Source organism: Anabrus simplex, chromosome 1 (genome assembly GCF_040414725.1).
Source record: "Anabrus simplex isolate iqAnaSimp1 chromosome 1, ASM4041472v1, whole genome shotgun sequence".
Taxonomy (NCBI): domain Eukaryota; kingdom Metazoa; phylum Arthropoda; class Insecta; order Orthoptera; family Tettigoniidae; genus Anabrus; species Anabrus simplex.
In genome coordinates this window covers 510,945,959-510,972,839 of record NC_090265.1, presented here as the reverse complement: position 1 = coordinate 510,972,839, position 26,881 = coordinate 510,945,959, and the positions used below count along the sequence as shown (strand labels likewise).

Genomic DNA, 26,881 nt, shown 5'->3' with positions numbered 1-26,881 from the left:
GCCTAATTGTATGAAATTCTTCATAGTTATTTCTGCTGTGAAAAAGGAGGACTATTTCTGAAATTAACTTCTCTTTGTATTTTTTGGTAAGGCTCTAACTGTGGGCATTCCAGGATTATGGTAAATTATTTTTAAGGACCCATGTTCATTTTTAAAAGGGCATTTTTAAGTATTTCTTCAAGGTTTTTTGTACAGTAAAGCCTTGGATTTCAAGCATAATTTATTCTGAAAATGTGCTTGTAATCTAAAACACTTGTATATCAAAGTAAATTTTCCCATAAGAAATTATTTTAATGCATTTATTTATTTATTTATTTATTTATTTATTTATTTATTTATGTATTTATTTATATATTTTCGACCGGGGCTAGCCATCTTCAGCCTTAATGTAAAACATCTAATAACTAAACAAATGTACATGCACATAATTGACATAGAACAAATGAAACAAATGTATGTTGTGTATGTTGGGTATTCAGCCCGAAGGCTGGTTTGATCCTCCACAGCTCCGCCAACAACTATCATAAACAGCCTAGGCGTCACTGAAGAGGCATACTGGGGAAATGAGAAGTGAGGTAGTTTCCTGTTGCTTTCCTCACCGAGCCAGAAGTTGCTATTACATATCAGTCTGCCAAGCCCACTGAAATGCATGCACCAACTGACCCTATGAGCGATATTTTTACACCATTCATAACAGGCACTGGCTGCATAAGCAACGGTATTACTAGCATCACTCATCCCTCAGTCACTTTCATATTGTCAAAGCCAACAATGAGACTGGGGCAGGGCAATGAAAGTAACAAATTTATTCTAGCCCATACCGGAAGACATAGTGCACTGTAAACACTACATCTCGCCAGCAAAGGTATATGAAACAAATATATACAAATAAAACAAATATGTACAAATTGACATTATAAACTATGATTAGTTTTCTTCATGTATAAAAATCTGATTTTCTTTTTTTGTCCAGGTTTTATTAATCTTATGTTTTTTCTCATCCAAGAAGAATTATTAAAATTTAAATGTTGAGGAACTAAATTTTCTTCCAAGCATATTTTTAATAATTTGTCACTTCCAATTTTTGTATTATTTGGAGATTCATGTAATTGGAATGTTATCTAGTCTAGTAAGCATTTAACTTACTTGTAATAAATTTCATATTAAGTTTTGTATTGACTAACAATTAAATTAAAATAAAATTGTCCTGATACAGAACTAAAATTCACTGCTGAACATGATATGATGCCATTTGTCTTCAACAGTCCATCCTTCCTGGTTATGTCACCTCTCCATTTGCAACTGTCCTTCTGTGGTGTTAATAGCAGTTTACTGTACACATGGGCTAGTGAACCTTCAGTCCATTTGATACTAGTCATCATGATGCCCTGTGGAATTGCATGGGGTGTTGTAGAGAGTCCAGTAGCTATGTGTGGGGGGGGGGTTAATGACTTCAGTTACAATGCTCACTGGTTGTCTGATGGATAACACTCTCTCTTCAGTCTTAGTCACATCAATAGTGCATTCTAAAAGTAATAGATCATTGCAACTCTAAATCATTTAGTTGCCCGTCAGTGGTACCGGTATGCATGTGTATCAAATTACATCCAAACTGGGCATTTTCTCCTTGTCATATGCTTCCTAATAAGATTTGCTGATTGGAATTTGGATTGTTTTATGTGCAGAATTTGTGAAGAATGCAGATTTGATGTGGCGTCAAAGTGTGTGGAGTTCTACGATTGCTGCTAGCATTGCTGCTAAGTATTTGAAGGATGGAGGAATGATCTCCCTTCCAGGAGCCAAGCCAGCAATAGGGCCAACTCCAGGTGGGTCCTAGTAAATATAGTGTCATTATAGTCGAAACAAACAACATAGTTGTAGGGAAAGTGTTTCTTTAGGTGTTATGGTAGTTACTTGTGTAATTTTCCCGTTGAGGTAGCTTAGCCGATATTTGCCCACTGTGGACATTTGTTGACATGAATATCTGAATATAGTTGATCTTAAATCAGTAAAGAGGAAGACATTTTATTGAATTGCATTATTTACATTTCATTGTTTGACACTTTCTGCACTACATGGAAACAAAACATTCAGTTTTGCACCTTGCAGAATGACTGGATATGAATTATCATTCCGTATACAGCCAAAAGGACGACTCTTTTGTTGTGGTATTATTTTGTTATTATATTGTTATTTTTAATAGTGTATTGGACAGTTTTGTTCATTTTAATAATAAAACTTCCATTTAACAAATTCAAATTAATTTGTGGTGTACTGATAAATGTTTTTCTCCAGCAGAGCATAAAGTACCATGTCTGTACTGGTACATGTTTTTCATCTATCCTTCTCAGATTGACTGTTGAGAAGATGTTTAGTATCCTGGAGGAATAAGAAGACAACCTAAATGCTATTATATACCAGGTAGTTCACCAGCCCCTTGTGATTTAGTTTTATGCACCCCGCCGCTTTTACTATAGTTCTGAAATACAACGGTCCCTCTACCTAAACTGGAGCAATATAATGAGATGTGTGTTTACCGACTAGAAGACAGCAGGAATTGTGATTGTCACTATTAATTCATTATGGGTACCTCGAATTAACCCGTAAAACAAGCACAGATACGAAGAACACATTACCTTACAACACTAGGTGCACACACAGACCAGGAGCAGGTATTGTATAGGCTGGAAACTGTGCACTGCATGTCAAGCCTCACAATTGCTCTCTTGACAGTGACACAGTAGGAGTTGTGATAGTTGATAAACGTATTATCGTCTGGCTTTGTTGATGATATTTTTGTAATTGTAGATGAACAAATCAAACAGTGACACAGTAGGAGTTGTGATAGTTGATAAACGTATTATCGTCTGGCTTTGTTGATGATATTTTTGTAATTGTAGATGAACAAATCAATAGTATTAGGAATTTAATAGACCAAATCAATAGTTTAGACCCTTTTTATAAAATTTACAGATCTATCAAAAGAAAAGAATTAAACCTACTGTACCTTTTTTGATTTTTAGATAGCCAACTCATACTATAAATACCATACAGAAAGATTCACATCACACTCAAGCACATAAAAGTAGTTCTTTTCTAAGCATGTTGAATAGAGCCTATAATATCCCTTTGTCCGATTTTCAAAAAGAAATTAGTCTTATTTATAAAATAACGATTAGTAATGGTTATACTAAAAACTACAATGATAGATTAATAAACAAAATAAAAATTAATCCTCAAATGCAGCTAAAAAGAGAGTATAAAGAGAAAAACTTTGCCATCTTCACCTGTGATAAGGGTAATATTTATCAAATCACAAACATCTTCAAGAAATTTGGTTTCAATATAGTCTTTTGTACCAGTAATAATAAACAATGTCTAATATTTAATCATGTTGCGAGTAATAATAGATTTTTAAATTTGGGGTTATGTAAACTCAAGTGCTTAGACTGTGCCATTTCTTAGGCTTGGGCAAACGGGACAAAATTTGCGAGTTAGATACCAGGAACATGTAAATGCCGAAAGATGCAAAAGATATTTGGCCACGAGCATTTTAGAAAACATTTATATTGAGACTGATTAAAAACTAAACCCTTATCAGAATGTAAATGAGATAACCGATAATATAAATATACTGTTAGGATTGGTTTCCAATCATGATTTATGTAGGAAAGCCATTGAAAAGGATCCGGAAAAACATCTTGTAAGTCCCCTTCTCGTCAACTTCACTTCCCATGACATTTTCCCTTTCTCTGTTTCACCTCTTTCTCCTCATGCTCCTGTCACAGGCCAACCATATAACATATACACTTAGTCAGCTGACGACATAACGAAAGTAAACATAGCGGGACTTGCTGGGGGTAAGCCTTTTGAGTGTTCTCCCGATACTTCACCACCTTATATTCACAAGGTTTTTTCTCTACCTCTTTTTCTAAAACAATTTTTCTTTCCTTTTGTTACAGACTCCCGTCAGCACCTTTAAAACTTTATATCAAGATTTAACCACAACTTCGGTTATTCTTACAGAGTTTTGCCCCGGTCATCGTGTTTTTAAATTTTAAGTCTATCCTCATCTACAAGATATTTACCAGATATTTAAAGTACGTACTAGAATACTATATCAACTTCTTCAGCATTTTAAAGAAAGATGACGACTTTCTAGGATCCCTCGCATACAGATTGTATCACAAACTTGAACATTGACTTGTTGAGTGTTTTAGCTCAACATGAAGGAACATTTTATCTCCTTATCATCATCATTATATGTGTTTTTATTTCATATATGCCAATTTTTTGTATCTTTATACATGGTTTTTAGCTGAAGATGTTCCAAATCAGGAACGAAACATACTTTTTTAATAATTTAATTAGATTTTAACCTGGAATATGTTTTATAATTACATAGACTAGCAATGAAAAGCCAATAAGTATTGGAAGGTGGGATTCTTCCTTCAACCTAACCTTAGTTGTATTACGTACCCAGCGGTTTCACGTGTACCATCTGCACTTTCACCTGGAGCTCCTTGGTAATGAGTTTGAACCACGGGTGGCATTCCGTCAATGGATCCCACAGCATGTGGACTCTGATCCTGCCCTTTTAGCAGCCAAGTTATTTACGGATGAAGCGCGGTTCCACAACAACAGAACCATTAATTGACATAATATGCATTACTGGAGTATGTATAATTCTCATTGGGTTTGACAGGCAACTTTTCAAGTACAGTGGAGCGTGAACGTATGGTGTGGCATCGTGTGTGATCACCTCATTGGTCCCCATTTCTTTGAGGGACCTCTGACAAGAGAACACTATCTGCGGTTTCTCCAAGATGACCTGTCATATATTCTTGGAACATGTGCCACTCCTTGATCACTGCAGGGTATTGTTTAAACATGGCTGAGCTCCACCACGTGCTGTGATGGTCATCCGGAACCATCTCCACGCATCGTGTCCTGATAAGTGGATAGGAAGGGAAGGACTTTTCCTCTGGCCCATCACATTGCCCAGTCTTATGCCCCTGAAATTTTTCTGTGGGGACCATGTAAAACAACTGGACTGGGCGAGTTGGCCATGCGCGTAGAGGCGTGCGGCTGTGAGCTTGCATCCAGGAGATAGTAGGTTCGAATCCCACTATCGGCAGACCTGAAGATGGTTTTCCGTGGTTTCCCATTTTCACACCAGGCAAATGCTGGGGCTGTACCTTAATTAAGGCCATGGCCGCTTCCTTCCAACTCCTAGGCCTTTCCTATCCCATCATCGCCATAAGACCTATCTGTGTCGGTGCGACGTAAAGCCCCTAGCAAAAAAAAAAAAACAACAAAAAAAAAACTGGTATATGCTCAGGAAACAAGCAATCCTGGTCACCTTAGACAGCATATCGATCCATGACACCGGAGATGTTGAAACGTGCCAGATGGTCCTTGTAGCATTGCGCGCAGCTTTGTATCGACCGCAGAGGTTATCAATTCAAGCTGGTGCTGCGTTAAAAGACATAGGTAACTGAAATCCTGTCACATGTTTCTTAGCCTCTTCCAACCAAGCTCTATCATATGCTACCATACGAATGACCCTTTTCCTTGGTCAACTCTTGTTCGTTTTTTGACCCTGATGGAATTAGAGCACTCGAGGCCTAGGGAGTCTTTCATTTTCACGCCCTTCGTGGTCCTTGTCTTTCTTTGGCCGATACCTTCATTTTTTAAGTGTCATATCCCTTCCATTTTTTCTCTGTGTTTTAGTATTATATAGAGAATGGTTGTCTAGTTGTATTTCCTCTTAAAACAGTAATCACCACTATGGATTGACTATCATCCATCAATTGTGGAAATATTCAACGTGATCATGATATTTATGCCGCTCGTCTCATCCAGCCAAGAGGTCAAGTATGCCTAAATCGAGCCACCACGTCCTAGGTGGCCAATTCTTATACCCCTGTCCCTGTTAAACTCAGCCGGCTAACACGAGGATTCCAAGGAGTGGACCGTTTGTGTGGCCAACCCAATATTTAATGACATAAGAAACTGACAGGATGAACAGTACATAAATAACTCTCGCCATCAAAATGGATTGGCAAATTTATTAATAAAAACATCAAGGTGGGAGATAATAAATTTTACAAGAATCAATTCCTTGGGTATTAGTGATTCTTGATTAATTAAACTGGATTTGGATTTCTTCCAATGACATTACACTCATTGTCCATGACACTCTAAAAGAATAGAACAATATTTAATTAACATGTGAAGCTGAAGAACCAAAATCCCAACAAAATAAAAATATTATCCATATCTGCTGGCTATTTTATGCCGATAAACTATCAGTCCGACGAAATAAACCTACACTTTACAAAGGAAATTTAATACGTCCTCCTGTTCAATACATACAAATATTTCCTTAGATGGAGTAACATTACTCCTTCGTAAAGCAAAAACCATCAATACGGAATGATTTTAGTATCTTGTAATTAAATAAACCTAATCGTCTTTTATCATCTGAATAAATGTTGATCTAAAAGCTTGTAACTTATTTCACCGTACATTTAAATTGAGCTTAGGGTATCGCTCCTCAAATCAAAAATTGAAAAAAAACACTATTTAGAGCTAAACTCTTTCCTCCTGTATTAACTCGTTAAATTCAAATGTCTTTAACGACTTAATTTATTTACATATCAGCACAAGTCCAAGAAAGCATCTCTATCTTGATAATCAATTTTATCAGCATCACTGCCACTGCTAAATTTATCATACTCTGGCATTTGAGTAATTAATCTCATAAATCGTAAAGTTCATTTCCATGTGTTGATTTCAAACAATAATTTCTGAATGTAAATTGTACCATATATTTGTAAGTCGCAATAGTAATTAATTAATAGTAATTAGTCCAATATTAATTAATTACGTTGGCAGGAAGAACAGGATTTTTGGTCAGACTACAGAATCATCGACGCAGACTCACTCAGGGGAAATGCAGACGTTGGTTTAATAATGAATAAGAAATAGCCTAATGGGTAAGCTACTACAACCGGCTTATTGAAAGGATTACTGTTAACATTGATGCTTTCATGGCCCATACTTGAAGACTCGATAAATCTTCTCTCTCTTCATATATTCTTTTGATTTCATCATCCACTGAACTAGGAGGCATATAGACCTGCACTATTGTGGTGGACATTGGTTTGCTGTCTATCTGGACAACAATAATTCTTTCACGATGTGGGCTTTTGGACCTATGCCGTGTCAAGCAAACAAGATGAAACTTTTTACGTTTAGCAGAGAACTTTGCTCCACATCTTCGGAAGACAATCTCGACTGTTCACGATGAAGTCGCTACACTAATGAGGATTTGAATTTAAGAATGCTTTATCGTTGGAGAACTGTAGTGGTACTCTCGTTCGTCACCAGGTGGCTCGCTCCAAGTGGCAGCTGATGACAACATTAAGCTCCAATTAAGATGTTCTATCATAACGTGTGTGCTGAAAAGTATCAGAAAGGACATAAGACGAATCAGGGATGAATGTGGTAGAAGAAAATAGGAACTAAAATAAAATGAATGCAACGACAGACACCAGGATACAGTAAAACAAAGCTGAAGAATGGAAAAAAAGTATGTGGAGAAAACCAGAGGATGATATTGATGTGAGACAGTGTGAGGGGGTCATAACCGGTGTATACATGTTGTGAAAGTATGACATTAACACATAATTTGGAATGAACCAACTGGTGATGACGAACATACAGATTTGAAAAAACACCGAAAGAAGCTTATGATGTAGGTGTTGAAATTTCTTTTCATTGCGGTGATCCACAAACTTTGCTGCAATGTGCTGCTCGTTGGCACAGCTGGGGTCTTTCTACTCTCACGTTGCTTGTTGAATTCCTCGTGCACTGGAAACTAATCGAATCAATTACAATCGGCACACGACTAGTATATTCATGGCAAAATTAGATTCAACACTTTTAAGTATAGTGTTGAATAAACCATACAGCTCGTAGGGAATAATCTGTTTGTTGCCACAACGCAAAGTTCTAGTTGAGATATAGGCCTAATGGTCAAGCTCTGTTAATTAGTTATTGTAATGTAGCTGGCAGAGAAAAGCAAATTGCGAAAGGAGACGAGTTCTGCACGTATTGGCTTATATTAACTCGTGTGACGAAGGGACGTCTATATTATGTTCACTATTGGTCACTCAAAAGTGTTAGTAATTAATCATTGGTTCGTACCTGTTCGTCCAGAAGGTTCCAGTGTTCACTTGCGCAGATGACCGTAACCTTGAAGCTCTCCAACTAGCAGCACATATCTCTTCCCCTTGGAAGCATTAAAGCACTGTAAAGAAGAAAACGAGAGCAGGGCGGTTGTCCTTTCCCTTGCTACATACATTATCATTATAGACTGTTATGCCTTTCAGCGTTCAGTCTGCAAGCCTCTGTGAATTTACTAAACGTCGCCACAATCTGCGATTTGCAACTAGTGTTGTGGCCTCATTTAGTTCTATACCTCTTATCTTTACATCGTTAGAAACTGAGTCTAACCATCGGTGTCTTGGTCTACCTCTACCTCCACCACCGAAGCCGGTTTATGCGCACAGCTTCATCCATCGAGTTCATTCCTAAATTAGCCTTTATCTCCTCATTCCGAGTACCCTCCTGCCATTGTTCCCACCTGTTTGTACCAGCAATCATTCTTGCTACTTTCATGTCTGTTACTTGTAACTTATGAATAAGATATCCTGAGTCCACCCAGCTTTCGCTCCCGTAAAGCAAAGTTGGTCTGAAAACAGACCGATGTAAAGATAGTTTTGTCTGGGAGCTGACTTTCTTCTTACAGAATACTGTTGATCGCAACTGCGAGTTCACTGCATTAGCTTTACGACACCTTGATTCAATCTCGCTTGCTATATTACCATCCTGGGAGAACACACAACCTAAATACTTGAAATTATCGACCTGTTCTACCTCTGTATCACCAATCTGACATTCAATTCTGTTGAATTTCTTACCTACTGACATCAATTTAGTCTTCGAGAGGCTAATTTTTATACCATACTCGTTGCACCTATTTTCAAGTTCCAAGATATTACACTGCAGGCTTGGCACAATCTACCATTAAGACCAAGTCGTCAGCATAGGCCAGACTGCTTACTATATTTCCACCTAACTGAATCCCTCCCTGCCATTTTATACCTTTCAGCAGATGATCCATGTCAACTAAGACCAGCAAAGATGAAATATTACAGCCTTGTCTAACCCCTGTAAGTACCCTGAACCAAGAACTCATTCTACCATCAATTCTCACTGAAGTCCAATTGTCAACATAAATGCCTTTGATTGATTTTAATAATCTACCTTTAATTCCATAGTCCCCCAGTATGGCGAACATCTTTTCCCTCGGTAGCCTGTCATATGCTTTCTCTAGATCTACGAAACATAAACACAACTGCCTATTCCGCTCGTAGCATTTTTCAATTACCTGGCGCATACTGAAAATCTGAGCCTGACAGCCTCTCTGTGGTCTGAAGCCAAACTGGTTTTCATCCAACTTCCTCTCAACAACTTATCGCACCCTCCCTTCCAAGATGCCAGTGAATACTTTGCCTGGTATACTAATCTATGAGATACCTCGATAGTTGTTGCAATCCTTCCTGTTCCCTTGCTCATAGATAGGTGCAATTACTGCTTTCGTCCAATCTGAAGGTACCTTACCAACACTCCATGCCAATTTTAGTATTCTATGAAGCCATTTCATCCCTGCCTTCCCACTATACTTCACCATTTCAGGTCTAATTTCATCTATTCCTGCTGCCTTATGACATACCATCCTTTCCACTTCCTCAAGCATAATTTCACCAAATCATCTTCCTCCTCCCCATGAGCTTGGCTGTTCGCAATACTACCAGGATGATTTCCTTTTACATTGAGAAGATGTTCAAAATATTCACTCCACCTCTCCAGTGATTCCCTTGGATCTATTATGAGATCACCTGAATTACTCAATACACTGTTCATTTCCTTTTTTCCTCTCTTCTTGAGATTCTTTATTACTGTCCAGAAAGGTTTCCCTGCTGCCTCACCTAGCCTTTCCAGGTTATTACCAAAATCTTCCCATGATTTCTTTTTGGATTCAACATCTATTTGTTTCGCTCTGTTTCTTTCATCTACGTACAAATCCCTGTCTGCCTGATAAGCCTTCTTTTTACGTTTACAGGCTGCTCTAACTTCATCATTCCACCAAGATGTTCGCCTTTTCCCATCTTTACACACAGTTGTTCCTAGGCATTCCTTTGCTGTTTCTACAACAGCATCCCTGTATGCCACCCATTCACTTTCTATATCCTGAACTTGCTTACTCTCTACTGTTCGAAACTTCTCACCAATCATATCCATGTACTTCTGTCTAATTTCCTCGTCCTGGAGATTTCTACCCTTATTCGTTTGCAGACAGATTTCACTTTCTCTACCCTAGGTCTATACTTAGTTCACTACAGATCAGATAATGGTCTGTATCATCGAAAAACCCGCAGAAAACTCGTACATTCCTAAAATATTTCCTGAATTCGAAGCTTGTTAAGATATAGTCTGTTATGGATCTGGTACCCCTAGCCTTCCATGTGTAGTGGTGAATAGCCTTATGCTTGAAGAACGTATTCGTAACAGCTAAATCCATACTAGCACAGAAGTCCAGCAAACACATCCCATTCCCATTAGCTTCCATATCTTCCCCACATTTACCAATCACCCTTTCGTATCCTTCAGTTCTATTCCCAACTCTCGCATTGAAATCGCCCTTTAGCACTATTCTATCCTTGCTGTTGACCCTGACCACGACATCACTCAATGTTTCATAAAACTTGTCAACTTCATCCTCATCTGCACCCTCACATGGTGAATACACGGACACAATTCTAGTCCTCATTCCTCCAACTGACAAATCTACCCACATCATTCGCTCATTTACGTGCCTAACAGAAACTATGTTGCGTGCAATGGTATTCCTGATGAAGAGCCCTACCCCAGACTCTGCCTTTCCCTTTCTAACACCCGTCAAGTACTCCTATCTCTTCCTCGTTATCTCCCCTTACCCGAATATCACTTACTCCTAGCACATCCAGATGCATCCTCTTTGCTGACTCAGCCAGTTCTACTTTCTTTCTTCCATAAGCCCCATTAATATTGGTAGCTCCCCATCGAATTCCATTTCGTTCGCGAAGTTGTTTCCAAGGAGTCCCTCGCCTGTCAAATTTGAGTGGGACTCCGTTACTCCCATAGGTCCGAGGCTTGCTTAAAATGTTCTGAGCTCGGTAAATTCATGAAGCAGGATGCTGCGCTACTTGCACATAGTCCAAGTGAGGATCTCTCCTCTAACGGGTTATGGACTACTGGTGAATTGTATAGTCCTAGCCGCCTGAGCACAAGGAGGGCCAGGACTCAGAATTTTTCCGAGATGTCCACTCCCATTCCATAGCAACTGGTATCCCGACTCTCAAGGCCACTTACTCGGCCACTCAGCCGTTGCCCATGGTTCACAAACTAGGACGTGATTACACTAACCCACAAACATGAACCACTTGCAGTAGATAATAAATTAAATTATACAGGTGATAAAATGTATTAACTCACATTCCTGTTACACATTTTACTTGAGGATATCGAGAGTATAGGGCTCATGTTGGGTGCAACACAACACTTTGGTGTGCCAAATGAGATTATTGTTAACTGGGGCATGCATACATACATTGAAAGCCTCAGTATTGATCTTGAGACATCATATGTATGTACCACCATCTTAATTACCGTATATCATTTGAAGTATTTTTCTTTTACATATATCTTGCTTCTTCTATGTACCTTTGCGACTAAGGATTGTTATTTTACATTATCATTGCAATTATTGTCCAGCTCCATGGCTAAATGGTTAGCGTGCTAGCCTTTGGTCACAGGAGTCCCGGGTTTGATTCCCGGTGGGGTCGGGAATTTTAACCATAATTGGTTAATTTCACTGACACAGGGACTGGGTTTATGTGTCATCTCCATTCTCATTTCATCCTCATCACGACGCGCAGCTCGCCCACGGGCGTCAAATCAAAAGATCTGCACCTGGCGACCAGAACTTGTCCTCGGACACTTCCGGCACTAAAACCATATGCCATTTCATTTCATTACAATTATTGTATATCTTTTATTATAAATTGTGCTTAGATTAATGAATTTGTATTGTGTGGTATCCTTTGTTAATTTGGCTACTGAAATGTTTATTGAGGAATAAATAAAACTGTGGCTCATTGTTATGTGCCTATAGCTTTTATTTCTTAGTCTGTGACTGTGGACATTAAAACAATACCATTACCATTGTTGCAGGCATGATTGGTTATGGCATGGCTAAGGCAGCTGTTCATCAGTTGACCAAATCCTTGGCTGCTGAGGACAGTGGCTTACCAGTTAATTCCTTGGCAGTAGCAATTTTGCCTGTCACTCTCGATACACCTATGAATCGCAAGTGGATGCCAAATGCAGATTTCTCCACTTGGACACCTTTGGAATTTGTTGCTGAGTAAGACAAATGTTTTAAGTTATATAAACACTAATTTCTGTTCAGTGGTGTTACTATTATCTTAACTGTAGTTAATTATTATTATGAACGCTCATTTAACTGAATGGTACAACTCTCTTTTGTTTGTTACATTTAGTTACACTTGGTAAGCCATATTGTGATTATACTTTAGGGAAAAATAAAAACACGGCTAAAGGCTTGGCAAGAAAAAATGTAATTTTGTAGCTGTAACCTATCTTTGAAAATCCAAGCCAAGCTCTGTCATCCCTTCAGGGGCCACACTTACTTCAAGAGGCTCTTAACTATTGCCGCGGCATATACTGCAAGAAAAACGTTAATTTAGTTGTTGTAACCTATATATATATATTTAAAAGTAACATTTTGTCACATTTCGTGGGATATTTCTTTAACAGTTGGTAACAGTTCGCAGATTGTAAACACGCTCTTATCAGCAATCCCGTGAACTAAACATAAAAAACACCACCCGCCGCCGAGCCTCTGTGTACACCGAGCGGAGTGAGTACACTGGACCAACGCCTTCCTCTTCCATCATTTTGTCCCATTCCAGGCTGCTTCTTTATTGAATCAGTCCACCCTATTTTAAGTCTCGCTCTTCTTCCCTCAAACTTCACCTCCATCATTGTTTTGGTATTCTTTCTCCTCCATCCTCTTTACATGTCCAAACCATCTTAGTTTTCTCATATCAATTCACTCATTTAGGTTTTCCATTCCGAGCTTTTATCTTACATTTCCGTTTCTGAATCTTTCCTGTCATACTTCGCAGGTATGTCATTTCGCTGTTTTGAATTCTACACTCCTCCCTACTTATCACTGTCCAGGTCTCGACCACATACGTCAATGTGGGTGCATAATACATTTTGTACATTTATATTTTTACTCTTCCTTATGAAAGACAAGGTTTCTTACACTGGTGGAATGCATTGCCCTGTTGCACCCACTTGCTAATCCCTATGTCAAGCCTTGTACAAAATCAGCTGATTACTTTATTTTGATAATTTGTAGTCTAAGTTCCATGCATACTTTGCAGGGAACGTGTTAAGGGACTATCTTAGCATCGCATTCGGGTGGTATTTCTTAGAGAATCGAAATCGTAAAGCAGAGTGTGTCCACAACAGTTGGAAGGAGACAGAGCGCATTTCAACAGCTCTACTTGAAGACGACACGAGTTTCGTCAAATGTTCTTACATTTAAAAAAAAAGTCTAAATCAAATCCAGCGCTAGGTGTTTATTTTATTACTTTTTTCTAGTGTACCGCCGAACAGGTTTTCGGCACTTCCCTCTGGGCACTCTATAGTCACTGAGCTTTCAGGCAGGTATCGAAACTGCTCCTTCTTAAGTAACACAAATTTAGTACCGGTATTTTAATATTTTTGTATATGATTATGTTATCGGGACCAGAACAGATGTTGCACCTTACATACATAAAACCATGGTAGGTTTTGGGATTGACTACTACTGTTTTGGTCCTAATGTAGGACTGGGAATTTCATGTTTTTGTGTTAAAATGTCATAAAAACCGCAGTCATTTCATTTGTGCACATTACATTCAAAAACTTCATATCATTTCGCACTCGTACCGACTTGTACAGTGAGCGCGCTTTCCAGCTGAGTTCAAGGTCACAAATAACCGTAAATTCAGAAGTTTTGATGATATTTTTTTTCTCTTTCCAATTTGATTGATTAATGACAGGCAGAATTGAATATAATGCATTCGAGAACTTGAGAATCAATACTTACATTTGAAACCATATTCTCGAGTTCAACATGACCTTTAAAAGTCGATGTAGGCCTAATTTACGCAGTACAATATTTCCATAAACTGACTACGAACAGTATACCAGTGACCAAATTACAATGGAAGATTTAAAGAAAAGCGATTTTGCCATCATGTTGGGCACTTTTGTATCCAATGTGCTTTATTTTATTAGATTTGAGAATTAAAAACTACTTGCAGTCAAGTGTTGTTTGGCTTGGCATTACGGGCATTAGATTTTTCAAAGAGTTTGGCTGATCAAAGTTGCTGAACTGAAAGAAGTGTTTGTAGGAAACTGACGAAGTTTCCCCGGTAAAACTGAATTTAAAGTTCCGAGATTTTTAAGTCCCGAAACGGTAATTAATGTTTGAAGCCGGCCCTGCGGTCTAACTTGCCTGCCTCTTTATTCCCGGCCAGGTCAGGCATTTTTACCTGGATATGAGGGTTGGTTCCAGGTTCACTCATTCTACGATTACCTTTAATTGAGGAGCTATTTAATGGCGAGATGGCGACCCCGGTCTACAGAGCCAGGAATAACGGTCAAGAGGATTCTAAGGGGAAGAATATTGCTAGCTAAGGGCTTTATCCAGGATCAGAAGTCGGGACAGGTGTGTGTGACCATGGCTCACCTCGTAATCAGCAGGCCTTCAGACCGAACAGCAGTCACTCGGTAGGCGGAAAGCCCATAGGGGCTGTAGTTTGGAAACGGAGAACCAAGGTTTCACTGTAATCAAATTCCTATATCCCAATAATATTGCAGTTCAAGCCCCCGTCGTAGTTTTGACAGTAATTATTGTAAACAACCTCTTATTTTTCAGCATTTAAGGACACTTTTATTCTCCATCCCACGTAGTAAGGAAAATAACAGTAATCCACCAGCGGTAAAAATCATATAACCACATTTCAGATGAGAATTGTAGTGTAGATACGGTATATTTAGATAGTACCGTATCTTGCCTGCTATATTTGTGTATATCTTTGTGTGTATGTATCTTTCGTGTGTATCTATTAGAGCATAGTATTAATAATAATCTGTCTAAGCATTTAGCTTTGTTGGTAATCTTTGAGCTCAGTAGTTCTTGCAAATTTCAAACTTGCAATCCTCATTTCTGTTTGTGCTTAGTAGTGACATACGGTACAGGTATTGTAATTAGGATACGTCTGAATGTAGTTTAAAATTATTGTAGTGTACTGTACAGTAGTATAGGAGTAATATCTTATTAGAAATTAGCGTGCTCATTTTATTATTGTAAAATATTTGTGTTGTACAGTAGAGGTATCCGTAGAAACTCTTACTAGAATTCTGTTGTTGTAATTAGGATAGCCATAACTGCAGTTTAGAAGTATATAATTTTGTGTATTCCTTTCGGTATTCAGTAATTAAGAGAAGTGTTTATCCTGTTACGGTGTTGTAATAAAAAAAAATAGAGTACGACTAAGTAGTATTGTAGTGTGGTAGTAAATTAATTACCTTATTGTCATGTAATCTTTGAGTACTATCCTAGACAATATTTCCTTCTGGTTGTGTTTTTAGTTTTTGTTTTTTTTTGCACATAAGTTAGTTTTCCTTTTCTTTTCATTTTTCCTTAAAGAATGGCTAAGGAGTCCAAGTGAAGGAACTCTGGGTGTGGCGAGGCATTGAGAGGGGTATGAGGGAGGAGTTGGAGAGTTTGAGGGAGATAATTAGGATTCTCACAGAAGACAGGAAGGAAGGTAGGCCTCTCACAAACAATGTACAGGTTACAGTAGGTGTAAAAGAAGGATGGGAAGGAAAAGGGGGAATTGTAGAAGACAGGTGGTCTAATGTTCTAAGGGGAAGGAGATTGCAGGCTAAGGGCTATATTCAGGATCAGAATTCGGGACAGGTTTGTGTGAGAAATCGGTACAAGTCACTCCAGGTAGAACAACAGAGGGAAGATGAAGAACAGGGAACTGTTGCTGAGATGTGTGGAAGTAGGTGGAAGGGAAAAGGTAGGAAAGGGAAATGTAGATTAGAGGTTAGGAAAAGACAGATGAAACAGGGTCATGGGAGAGAGAAAAGGGAGGAGGAAGTAGCTTCTGCAGCTATCAGGAAAGATAGAGCTGACCAGGAGGGGGTCAAATGAGGTGGGTAGGTTTGAGGCTCTGGTCATGGGGGGATTCCATCGTTAGACATGTGGGGAAAGTGTGTAGAGGAAAGGGAACCATGGCAGAGTGTTATCCAGGAATTAGGTTGAGGCAGATGTTGAGGAAAGTAGAAGAGAAGGAGGTGAGGTACAGTTTATTAAAAAACGATTGATCGAGGATTTAGCGTTGATGGGACTGGAATTTCTGGACAGTTGATCCGGGAAATCGTTTCTTCGAGGAATGGATAATGCAGGACTTTTATTACAACTTGGTAGTGTTTCAAGCTAGTACCAGCAATATAAGGCAAGCAGGTATAAGTACCAACATAGTTGGGACAATGTGGGATCTGGTAAATGCAGCACGGATAAAGTTTAAGGAAGCGGAGATTGTTATCAGTGGAATACAGTGAAACCTCGATTCTTCGTTTTTCAAGGGACCATGAAAATAAACCGTACAACACGGGAAAACGGAAAATTCAGGAATGAATGAAAACCATCAACAATTTGGCAAAACATCACAAAAATGAAATATGTATAATTATAATGTTACAAAAACTCCTAAACCAAACCAAACTACAGCCCCAGTGGGACTTTGCCTGCCAAGCGACCGCTGATCAGCCCTAAGGCCTGCAGATTATGAGGTCCGCATGGTCAGTGCGACGAGTCCTCTCAGCCGATATTGCTGGCTCTCTAGATCGGGGTCGCCATCTCATCATTAGATAGCTCCACAATTAAAGGTAATCACGTAGGCTGAGTGGACCTGGAACCAGACTTATATCCAGGTAAAATTGCCTGACCTGGTCGCAATCGAACCCGGGCTCTCTGGATGAGAGGCAGACATGTTAGACCACGAAACTGCATTAACTACCGGTATGCGAGTTCAAAATCTCGATACTTTATATTCACTTTTACAGGGGAATCTTCGTCAGTTTCCCGTGAAAACTTCTTTCAGTTCAGCAACTTTGATTAGGCTGGCCACACTCTTCGAAAAATCTAATAACGCCAAGCCAAGCAACAATCGACCACAAGTAGTTTTTAATTCTCTCATCTAATAAAATAAAGCACATTAGATACAAAAGCACCCAAAAAGATGGCGAAATCCCTTCATTTCTTAATCTTTCATTGTAATTTGGTCTCCGGTATACTGTTCGTAGTCAGTTTCTGGAAATCTCGTACCGTGCAAATTAGCCCTACATTGACTTTTAAAGGTTATGTTGAACTCGAAAAGACGGTTTCGAATGTAAGTATCGATTCTTAAAAGTTCTAGAATGCATTATATTCAATTCTGTCCGTCACAAATCCAATCAAATTGAAAAGATAAAAGAAATATCATCAAAACTTCAGAAATTACGGTTATTCGTGACCTTGAGGTCATCTGGAAAGCACGTCGCTGCACATGTCTGTACGAGTTGGAAATGATACCAACCATTTAAATGTAACGTGAGCAAATAAAACGACTGCGGTTTTTGGTATTTTAACACGAGAACGTAAAATTCCCAGTCTTACATTAGAACCTAAACAGTAATAGGCAATCCCAAGACCTCCCATGGCTTTCTTTTTATAATGTAAGGTGCAACATCTGTTCTGGTCTCGCTAACATAATCATGTACGATAATATCAAAAATACCGTACTGAATTTGTGTTAAGAAGGAGCAGTTCCGATTCCTGCCTGAAAGCCCAGTTACTCTACAGTGCCCTGAGCAAAGTGCCGAAAACCTGTTTGGCAGTACGATCGAAAAAAAATGTAAAAATATAAACCTTTAACCCTGGACATAATATGGCCGTTTTATAAGTGCGAACATTTGATGAAACGCGTTCCGTCTTCAAGCAGAGCTGTCGAAATGCGCCGTGTCTCCTTGCAATTGTTGTGGCCACTCTCTGCTTTATAATTTTCCGAGATTCTCTAAACAATACCACCTGAATGCGATGCTAAGATGGTCCCTTATGCAACTTCACTGCCAATCGCTTTTCCAGTACCGGTACAGTACTTGCTTTAATTATCGCATTGACGGGGCGTTAACGCCAAGATCCATAAATATGCCATAGCCATTCTTTCGTGAGATACAGTTTATTAAAAAACGATTGATCGTGGCTTTAGCATTGATGGGACTGGGATATCTGGACGGTTTATCCTGGGAAATCGTTTCTTCGAGGGACAGATAATGTGGGACGTTTGCAACGTGATTTAATTACAATGCTCGCGGGACCACGTAATTTGAATGCATATTCCGGGAAAACGTAGTTTCTGCGAACGGATAATTGAGGTTCCTCTGTACTGTGTAGGAAGGACACCAAGTGGAGGGCGATTGGGGATTTAAATGAGACTGGAGTGGGTATGTGGAAAACTGGGAGTGAAATTTCTAGATTCTAATGAGTGGGTAGGAGATAGGGATCTGCGCTCAGTTGGCCTTCACTTAAACCCCAGCGGTACGTATAAGTTGGGAAATTTGTTTGGAAGAGTAATAGGGGGGTACATTCCAGGAAACGGGGTGGTCTAGGGAGCGGTGATAAGGGTACAGAGATCTGGAAGTCAAGTAGGGGTGACATAAAAATGTTCGTGTTGAACTGTAGAAGTACAGTAGAACCTCGATAATTCAAAATCCCACGTAATTCGAAGAAGCTCTCGTTCCTGGAAACATGAGATACAGTTTTGTATGTTATTTAAATTGTTTAATTCGAAATACGGATAATTCGTAATTCGAAGTACAATGTCGGCCCCATTACCGAAACTCAGACTTTTAATTCAAACCTGCCTTTACATTTTAAAACAATAGTATGTTACAGAGTAATTTCAACTCGAAATTTATCCGCGTCATAACAGAACGCGTGTTCCGGAACATGGAGGGGTAGCTTTCCGTACTTACACTCACTTCGGTGGGTCTACAGTAGAATTCCGCTGTAACAAACACCAGTATAACGAAATTTTCAGAAGAACGAATAATTTTTTTGGTCCCTTCCTTTTTCCCTATTTGTTGTATGTTAAAATATTTCATTTTAACGAATTTCGTAGTTTCAGTTTAATGAATTAAAATTGAGCTCTTTTCTTTACCAGTTTGACCATATTTTCTCAAATTAAAACCAAAATTCATCCTGTTTTATGACCAAATTTTTATTGTTACATTATTTCGTTATTCAGACGATATGATCGCCATTTTCCATGTATGTACCATACGCGATCGAGAAGGCAATCGCTTATGTGTAACCAATACGCTTCGCCCAGTTCTCACATATGGTAAGGAACTTATTTGGGAAAGACTAACGGTGTCCGACCTTTGAACTATTGAAAATGTAAAGGCCAGATTTCTGAAACGAATACTGGGCATCTCCAGGATGTCACCATTACGACTTGCGTACAAATTATCCAAAGAAACTTTTTTACGGGAAGATATGAAAATAAGAATGCAGCTTTCACATACGCAGCGAGAAGTAGGTAGTTCTCCAAGAGAGAAAGAGAAAACAAGCAAAAATCAGCCTGGATTTTTATTCAGCTGATGCTATGATTGACCACAGCTGGACCGGTCCAAATAATGACGTGAGAAGTGCTTTGAATAGGCTGGCGGTACATGGGTTTCACCATAGTCTATGCCGGCGATCAGACTTTCATGAACCGTCCCTACATTGTGTGCGTACGTTGTGTGATAAACATTACGATCGCTATCATTTCAGCAAGTGCAACAATCTTCACTAGAATATGCGAAAGATTAATGTATTTTTTCTTTTAATGCACATTTGTACGCTATTAAATAAATAAATATGCTTCGCCCATCATCCAATGTAAGACGTCACTCTATTAGCTGAGTAGGAGCGCCAAGTTTGCAATCCACCAATGAACGCTACGCTTTGTGCAACCAATAGACTTGGCCTATCAACCGATGTAAGACGTCACACTATTGGCTGAGTAGGATCGCGATGTTTGTAATCCACCAATGAACGCGACGGATGCATTGCATGTTTCTTCTATTTAATTCGCAAAGCCTATTCAAAGCACTTCTCACATTCTCTTTGACTTCTCATGTCATTATTTGGACCGGTCCAGCTGCGGTCAATCAGATGAATAAAAATCCAGGCTGATTTCTGCTTGTTTTCTCTTTCTCTCTTGGAGAACTACTTCTTCTTGCTGTTAAGGTTATATCATTAAACTTGCAAAGTTCGTGTGCATTTCGTTAAATAAATAAGTACCGTAAATATCATTGCAAATGGATAAGCAGAAGCGACAGCAGTTTTCGTTGAGTGAAAAACGTAAAATACTTGCAGAAGTAGAGAAAGGCAGAAGAAAGGAGATGTAGCGAAGAAGTATGGCATTAGCCCGTCAACAATTTCTACGTTTTTAAAACAGAAAAGCAAGATAGAGGAAAACATTGATGCTGATGCCCTAGGTCCACAGCATAAGATGATCAGGACAGCCGACTACAAGGAGGTGGACCAAGCCGTCTATACGTGGTTTGTGGAAATGCGGAGTAAAAACATTCCAATAAATGGCCCACTCTCATGTGAGCGTGCACGATCTTTCGCACGTTCGCTTGGGTCACCTGAGTTTATGGGTAGTGCTGGTTGGCTTCATAGGTTCCGGGAGAGATATGGCATATCCCACAAAATTATAAATGGTGAAGCTAACGATGCCCCGAAGGAAGTTGCGTCTTCATGGCGGCTGGAGACTCTAAAGGATGCCTTGAAAGAATATTCGCCGGCAGACATTTATAATGCAGACGAAACTGCTTTATTTTATAAACTAATGCCGAACAAAACCCTTGATTTTAAGGGAAATAAGTGTTTTGGGGGCAAACGTTCAAAAGAACGTATCACGGCTCTTTTGTGCACCAATTCCACAGGGACGGACAAACTGAAGCCTCTCATAATTGGGAAATTTGGGAAGCCAAGGTGCTTCAAGGGAGTGCAACATCTGCCCTGTGAATACAAGCACAATTCTAAGGCATGGATGACATCTGTGCTATTCAAAGAGTGGTCGTTGGACTTGGAACGTCGGATGAAGGACAATTGCTCTTCTCATAATTGTGTGCCTCGCCATTTGGAGCATGTAAAAGTTTTATTTTTGCCTCCAAATACAACTTCAATTCTGCAGCCGCTGGATCAGGGTATAATTCATGCAGTAAAGCGGCATTACCGAGCTCATGTAGTCCGTCGAATGCTGTGCAACGTTGCCACGAATAGAGCCATTAACATCAATATATTGGAAGCAATGCAGATGTTTAATGCTGCATGGAAATCCCTGAATGCAGACATCATCACAAACTGCTTTAGAAAAGCTGGAGTGGTTTTTACAGAAGACATCGCAGAAAGTGAAGTGTTGGATGATGTGGAAACCGAGGAGAATTGGAAGCGTATGTGTACAACGTTGGATGTGCCATCTACGGTAAGTCTTACCGACTACATCAATGTAGATAGTGATGTAATAGTCCACAAAGAAATCACAAATGAGGAAATTGTGGAGGACATTATGAATGATAGAGATCCATGCGATGAGGAGGAAGAGGAAGACAACCCCCAAAATGATTGTGATCGACAGAGCTTGACTCTTCAGCAGGCAACGAACATGGCACATAGCCTTCAAGGTTTTCTCGTGTCACGAAGTGATGTGCCAGAATCTGTTTTAAATTCATGTGCAGTGGTTGGTGACTATTTGGAACGAGCTTTTGTGTCTGGATTAGTTCAGAAGAAAATCACAGACTTTTTCAAAAAATTATGTTCTGGAACAGTGTGTAGATTTACTGGTACAATGTAAAGATAGATTTTCTGAAAACATCTGTCAGTACTGTAACTCTTATTGTTATAATGGTATTTTGAAGTTATATAGATCCTGCAGCTGATATAACAGGGCAGATGACCTCGTAGTTCCGCCCCGAAAAACAACAATAACTAACGGATATAATACTAGGTGAGTTCTTACGAATTGACTTATTTCAGTATAACAAATTAATTTCAGAGGTCCCCAAAATTTTGTTATACTGGTATTTTACTGTACAGTGCGCTTCATGATTGCCAAGTTGAATGAAATCGGAATTCTTTTGTATTCAATTTTTTCAGGAACGCCGTAATATCACTCAACAGGCAGTGTGCGGGAAAACAGAATGCGCGAACACTGGCGATGCCGACAGTTGACGAAAAAGCGTGGCTCGTATAATAAATTCGTAGGCACCGGACAATACTGTCATTGCCGATGAAACTGCATTGCTTTATTTTAATGCGAGCCCAAACGGTCTTATGGTTTTAAAGGAGAACGTGCCAGCCGGGGAATCGTACACGGGTCGGGGATGGGGGTTATTGTAGTGCGTTGCAATTGCAATGCACATGGAAGCGAGAAACTTTATCCCCTCTTCATAGAAAAGTTGATAAGCTACGTTTTAAGGGCGTCGGGCACTTTCCATCCCAGTACAAAGCATCTAAAAATGCAAACAGTACAGATATCCAAAAAATAATGCATTTGCACAGGGGAACCAGCATAATTTATCCTCATCTTTGAATTGTGTGATATTTTTTCTTTCATTGTGTGAGGTTATGTTCGTCAGTGATTTATCCAAGTGCATTGTTTGAACATTGTCAATGCACCTTGATGGATACATTTCGGAAATAGTTTTTCTATGGCATTGGAAAGGTTTAAACTGTTAATCGAGGTGATTGCATGTATTAATGGGTCTTAGAATACTTTGTGACGCGGCAAGTGTTTACATTTCTGAAGTACGAGAGAAGTGCCATGGCGGGAAATCGTACAAGGATAGAGTCATAGGAAAGTTTGATTTTAAGGGCATCGGGTACTTTCTGTGTAAATACAAGGCATCTAAAATGCATACAGTATAGTACTCCAATGAATAATGCACTTGCACATGGGAGCCAGCATAGATTTCTCCTCGTCTTTGAATCATGCTTTTTTTTCTTTCTTTCGTTGCGTGAGGTTATATTTGCCAGTGAGATATGCAAGTGCATTATTTGAATACTGTAAATGCACCTTTTTGGATGCATTTTGGAAATAGTTCTTTTTTCATGGCATTTGAAAGGTATAAACTGTGAATCAAAGTTAACTGCATGCAGTAACGGGCCTTAGAATATTTCGTAACGCGGCAAGGGTTGGTACTTCTGAATTGCGAATTGGCGGTTAATTTGAAATCACGTAATTCGAAGTCCGACTTTTTAGTCCCAACGACTTCGAATTAATGAGGTTTTACTGTATTGTAAAGAAAAGAATAAAATTAAGTCATTTAATAGATATATACCGTATTGCACGGCATAATCATCGCACTTTTTATACCAAAATTTTCGAAAAAAATTGTAGGGTGCGACCATTATACGATGAATATTTAATACCAGTATTTGTATTACTCAAAAAATGTATTTATAACTAAATTGTATTTGATACAAATTTAAGATGCACGTAATACTCGCGTTTATACATCAAAATAATTAAAATAGTCTAAAACAAAATTCATAATTTTTCACAACAATTCGGCAAACGTTTTTCCAACCTGAAAATAAAAACGAACGTATTAAGTTAATTTGTCATTAATTTGAGTATTAAAGTTAAAATAATACACTTGCAAAAAATTATCTCTTTGTTGTGAAATGCGGACTTACCGGTACGCAATTTATTCCAAATCTTCGGTGTCGCTATCGCAGGTTTCGCTATCTGATGCGCCGTCCTCGCCTCTGTTAATACCAGTATCAGATTCTTCGTCTCCCTGCCACACTGCGTCATCTTCGGAACCGTCTAGTGCATTCGAAATCCCAGTCCTTTTGAAGCTCTTGGAGACTAGTTCAGGTGGTATAAGATCCCACGAGCATAACAAGTCCAAGGGTGAACGCCTGATATTTCCGGCGGGCGTCAATTGCTGATCGCCGCTCATCATCCACTCGTAAAATCGACGTAAGCGGTCTTTAGAGGGTTTATTAACACATACGTCTAGTGGCTGCAAAGCAGATGTTAGGCCACCAGGAATGACTATCTGTCGTGTCTTATTTGTAGTCAGAATTTGCTTCACTTCGTTCACGAGGTGACCTCGGAAACTATCTAAAACAAGCAGAGCTGGTTGTTTTAGTAGTGCACCAGGTCTTCTATTCCACACAGTTTTAACCCAATCCAGCATGAGTTCTACGTCCATCCAACCCTTTGGTTGCACTCGTACATGAATTCCACGGGGAAACTGTATATTCTTAGGCATCGTTTTCCTCCTGAAAATGATGTAAGGCGGCAACTTTCTCCCGTCAGCTGTAATGGCTAGCATTGCCGTGCATCGCAACTTCTCACTACCGCTGGTTTTCATTAATACACTCCGTGATCCTTTTAGCGCAATAGTGCTGTTGCGAGGCATATCAAAAAAGATTGGAGTCTGATCGGCATTACCAATTTGAGAAAGCAAGTACGAAGTTTCCTTGCGCAAACGTATGACAAATCGGTGAAAATTTACAATCTTGTCCGTGTAATCAGCAGGCAACTTTTGGCTTAATGTTGTTCTCCTTCGCACTGACAGATTGTGTCGTCGCATGAACCCCTTAATCCACCCACGAGTCGCCTTAAACTGAGTTACCGGTATGTTGTGTTTGCGCGCTACCTCCTGTCCGTTAATTTGTAACATTTCATATGATACACTGCAGCCATTGTTACGTATTTCACTGACGTACCTAAACACTTCTTCGTCAATTATAGGAAACTTCCCTGTTTTAGGACCTCTAAACGTGCGTCTAGAAGGGTTTGTGCTTTTTAGCTTGTTTTTTACTTTCCGCCAGTCACGCACCAACTTTTCACTCACAGAAAATTTTCTTTCTGCAGCTCTGTTCCCGTGCTGTTCAGCGAAGGCAATTACGCTTAGCTTGAAGCCCGCAGAATAGTTTCTATATTTACCCATAATCGCTTATAAATGCTTCACACGTTAATGTTTTGCGATATAAATGACTTTCCGTAATTGTTCACTATTAAAACAAATTATTTCTGCAAACACCCAAAACACAAATTAAAAACTTAAATTCTCACGCACACATGTCTACAGTAATCACGTAAATCTGAAACAAATAAATGCATCTGTGATCTGTCCATTCCAGAGCAGCCAATACTGTTAGGCAGCAAGGAAGCATGCAACAATTTATCAGTTTAGCTCGTTGGTTGCGACACACTACTGCGCTTGCGCAAAGCTCGCAAACCGGAGCTCTAGCTAGCGCGGTGTAGATCTACTGTTTAGTTGACTGTATTCCGAGACGTCAGTAACAAACATTCATTTTTTTCAATTTCTTTTAAACATGCGGTAATTAGGTTAATATTTCTTCCCAGTTATTGATGATTTTACATTACATTACTGACGAGTTTATAAAATAAAACTTTAATAGCATTGGATAATAATTATCTTGACTGCTTGGATAAAAGTTTTCATCCCATGCCCGGACACTTATGACGTAGTAGTAAGATAAGAGTCTAGCGATGACAACTGAGACATCGTAAATAATTCGGCTGAATAATTCCGTGGAAATCTGCGTTATCGTCTTGGATTTCACTTCGTGCGCAATAACACAGGAGCCGGCCCCATGGTGTAGGGGTAGAGTGCTTGCCTCTTACACGGAGGCCTCGGGTTCAATTCACGGCCGGGTCAGGGAATTTTACCTGTATCTGAGGGCTGGTTCGAGGTCCATTCAACCTACCTAGCCGGTATTTCCTGGCGACATTGCCGATAAGCGATAACTTACAGCCTTACGTATTTCAAATGGGAACTCATAATATGTAGGTGGTTAATAAATAGTACACTGTCTCGCGACCACGTTGTCAAACTGCCGATAGTCTACCGGTAAGCCATGCGTCGTACATATACCGGTATTATTTATTTATATGTTGTGCAACATGTCGCAAACGTGACTGTGTTGCCAAATTGCCCATAAACCATACACGTATTTAAATTGCGCATTCATGTGCAACTTACGTTGCAGTTCCATTTACCTTTTATCCAGATTAGTGAACAAAATTTGGACGTGCGGCGATTATGTAATAAAAGGTTTAAAGTCCGATTTTTGTATTGAAAATAAAGGATGCGACGATTACGCGGTGGCGACGATTATGCCGTGAAATACGGTAGTTACCAGATATTTCAGTAGGAGTTGAATCATGGCTGAGAAATGATATAATGAATGCAGAAATTTTCTCATGGAACTGGAGTGTGTATCATAGAGATAGGATAAGAATGGTCGGAGGGGGAGTATTCATTCTGGTGAAATAAGAATTTGTAAGCTACAAAAAAGTTAAAGATGACAAACATGAAAGTCTGGGTGTAAGGCTCAAAGATAATAGGCAACTTGATATCTTTGGAGTGTACAGACCGGGAAAGGGTAGTGCTGACACGGATTCAGAATTATTTGATAAGATAATCAGCAATGTGGGAAACAGCATGGAAAGAAATTACAATTGTAGCGGAAGACCTGATTTTACCAAATGTCTATTAGGAAGGAAGTGCGAACGACAGGAATCATGACTAACAA

The 26,881-nt window shown here is 39.3% G+C and overlaps 1 protein-coding gene across 1 annotated transcript in view; it reads left to right on the top strand.

Annotated features, from left to right (window-relative positions):
* The window catches only part of Dhpr (dihydropteridine reductase), a 74,569-nt gene that overhangs the window by 33,948 nt on the left and 13,740 nt on the right, over nucleotides 1–26,881 (top strand). The window contains exons 4-5 of the mRNA XM_067135396.2: nucleotides 1,686–1,826; nucleotides 12,346–12,538. Coding sequence (XP_066991497.2) covers nucleotides 1,686–1,826; nucleotides 12,346–12,538 — 334 coding nt within the window. The remainder of the gene's footprint in view (nucleotides 1–1,685; nucleotides 1,827–12,345; nucleotides 12,539–26,881) is intronic.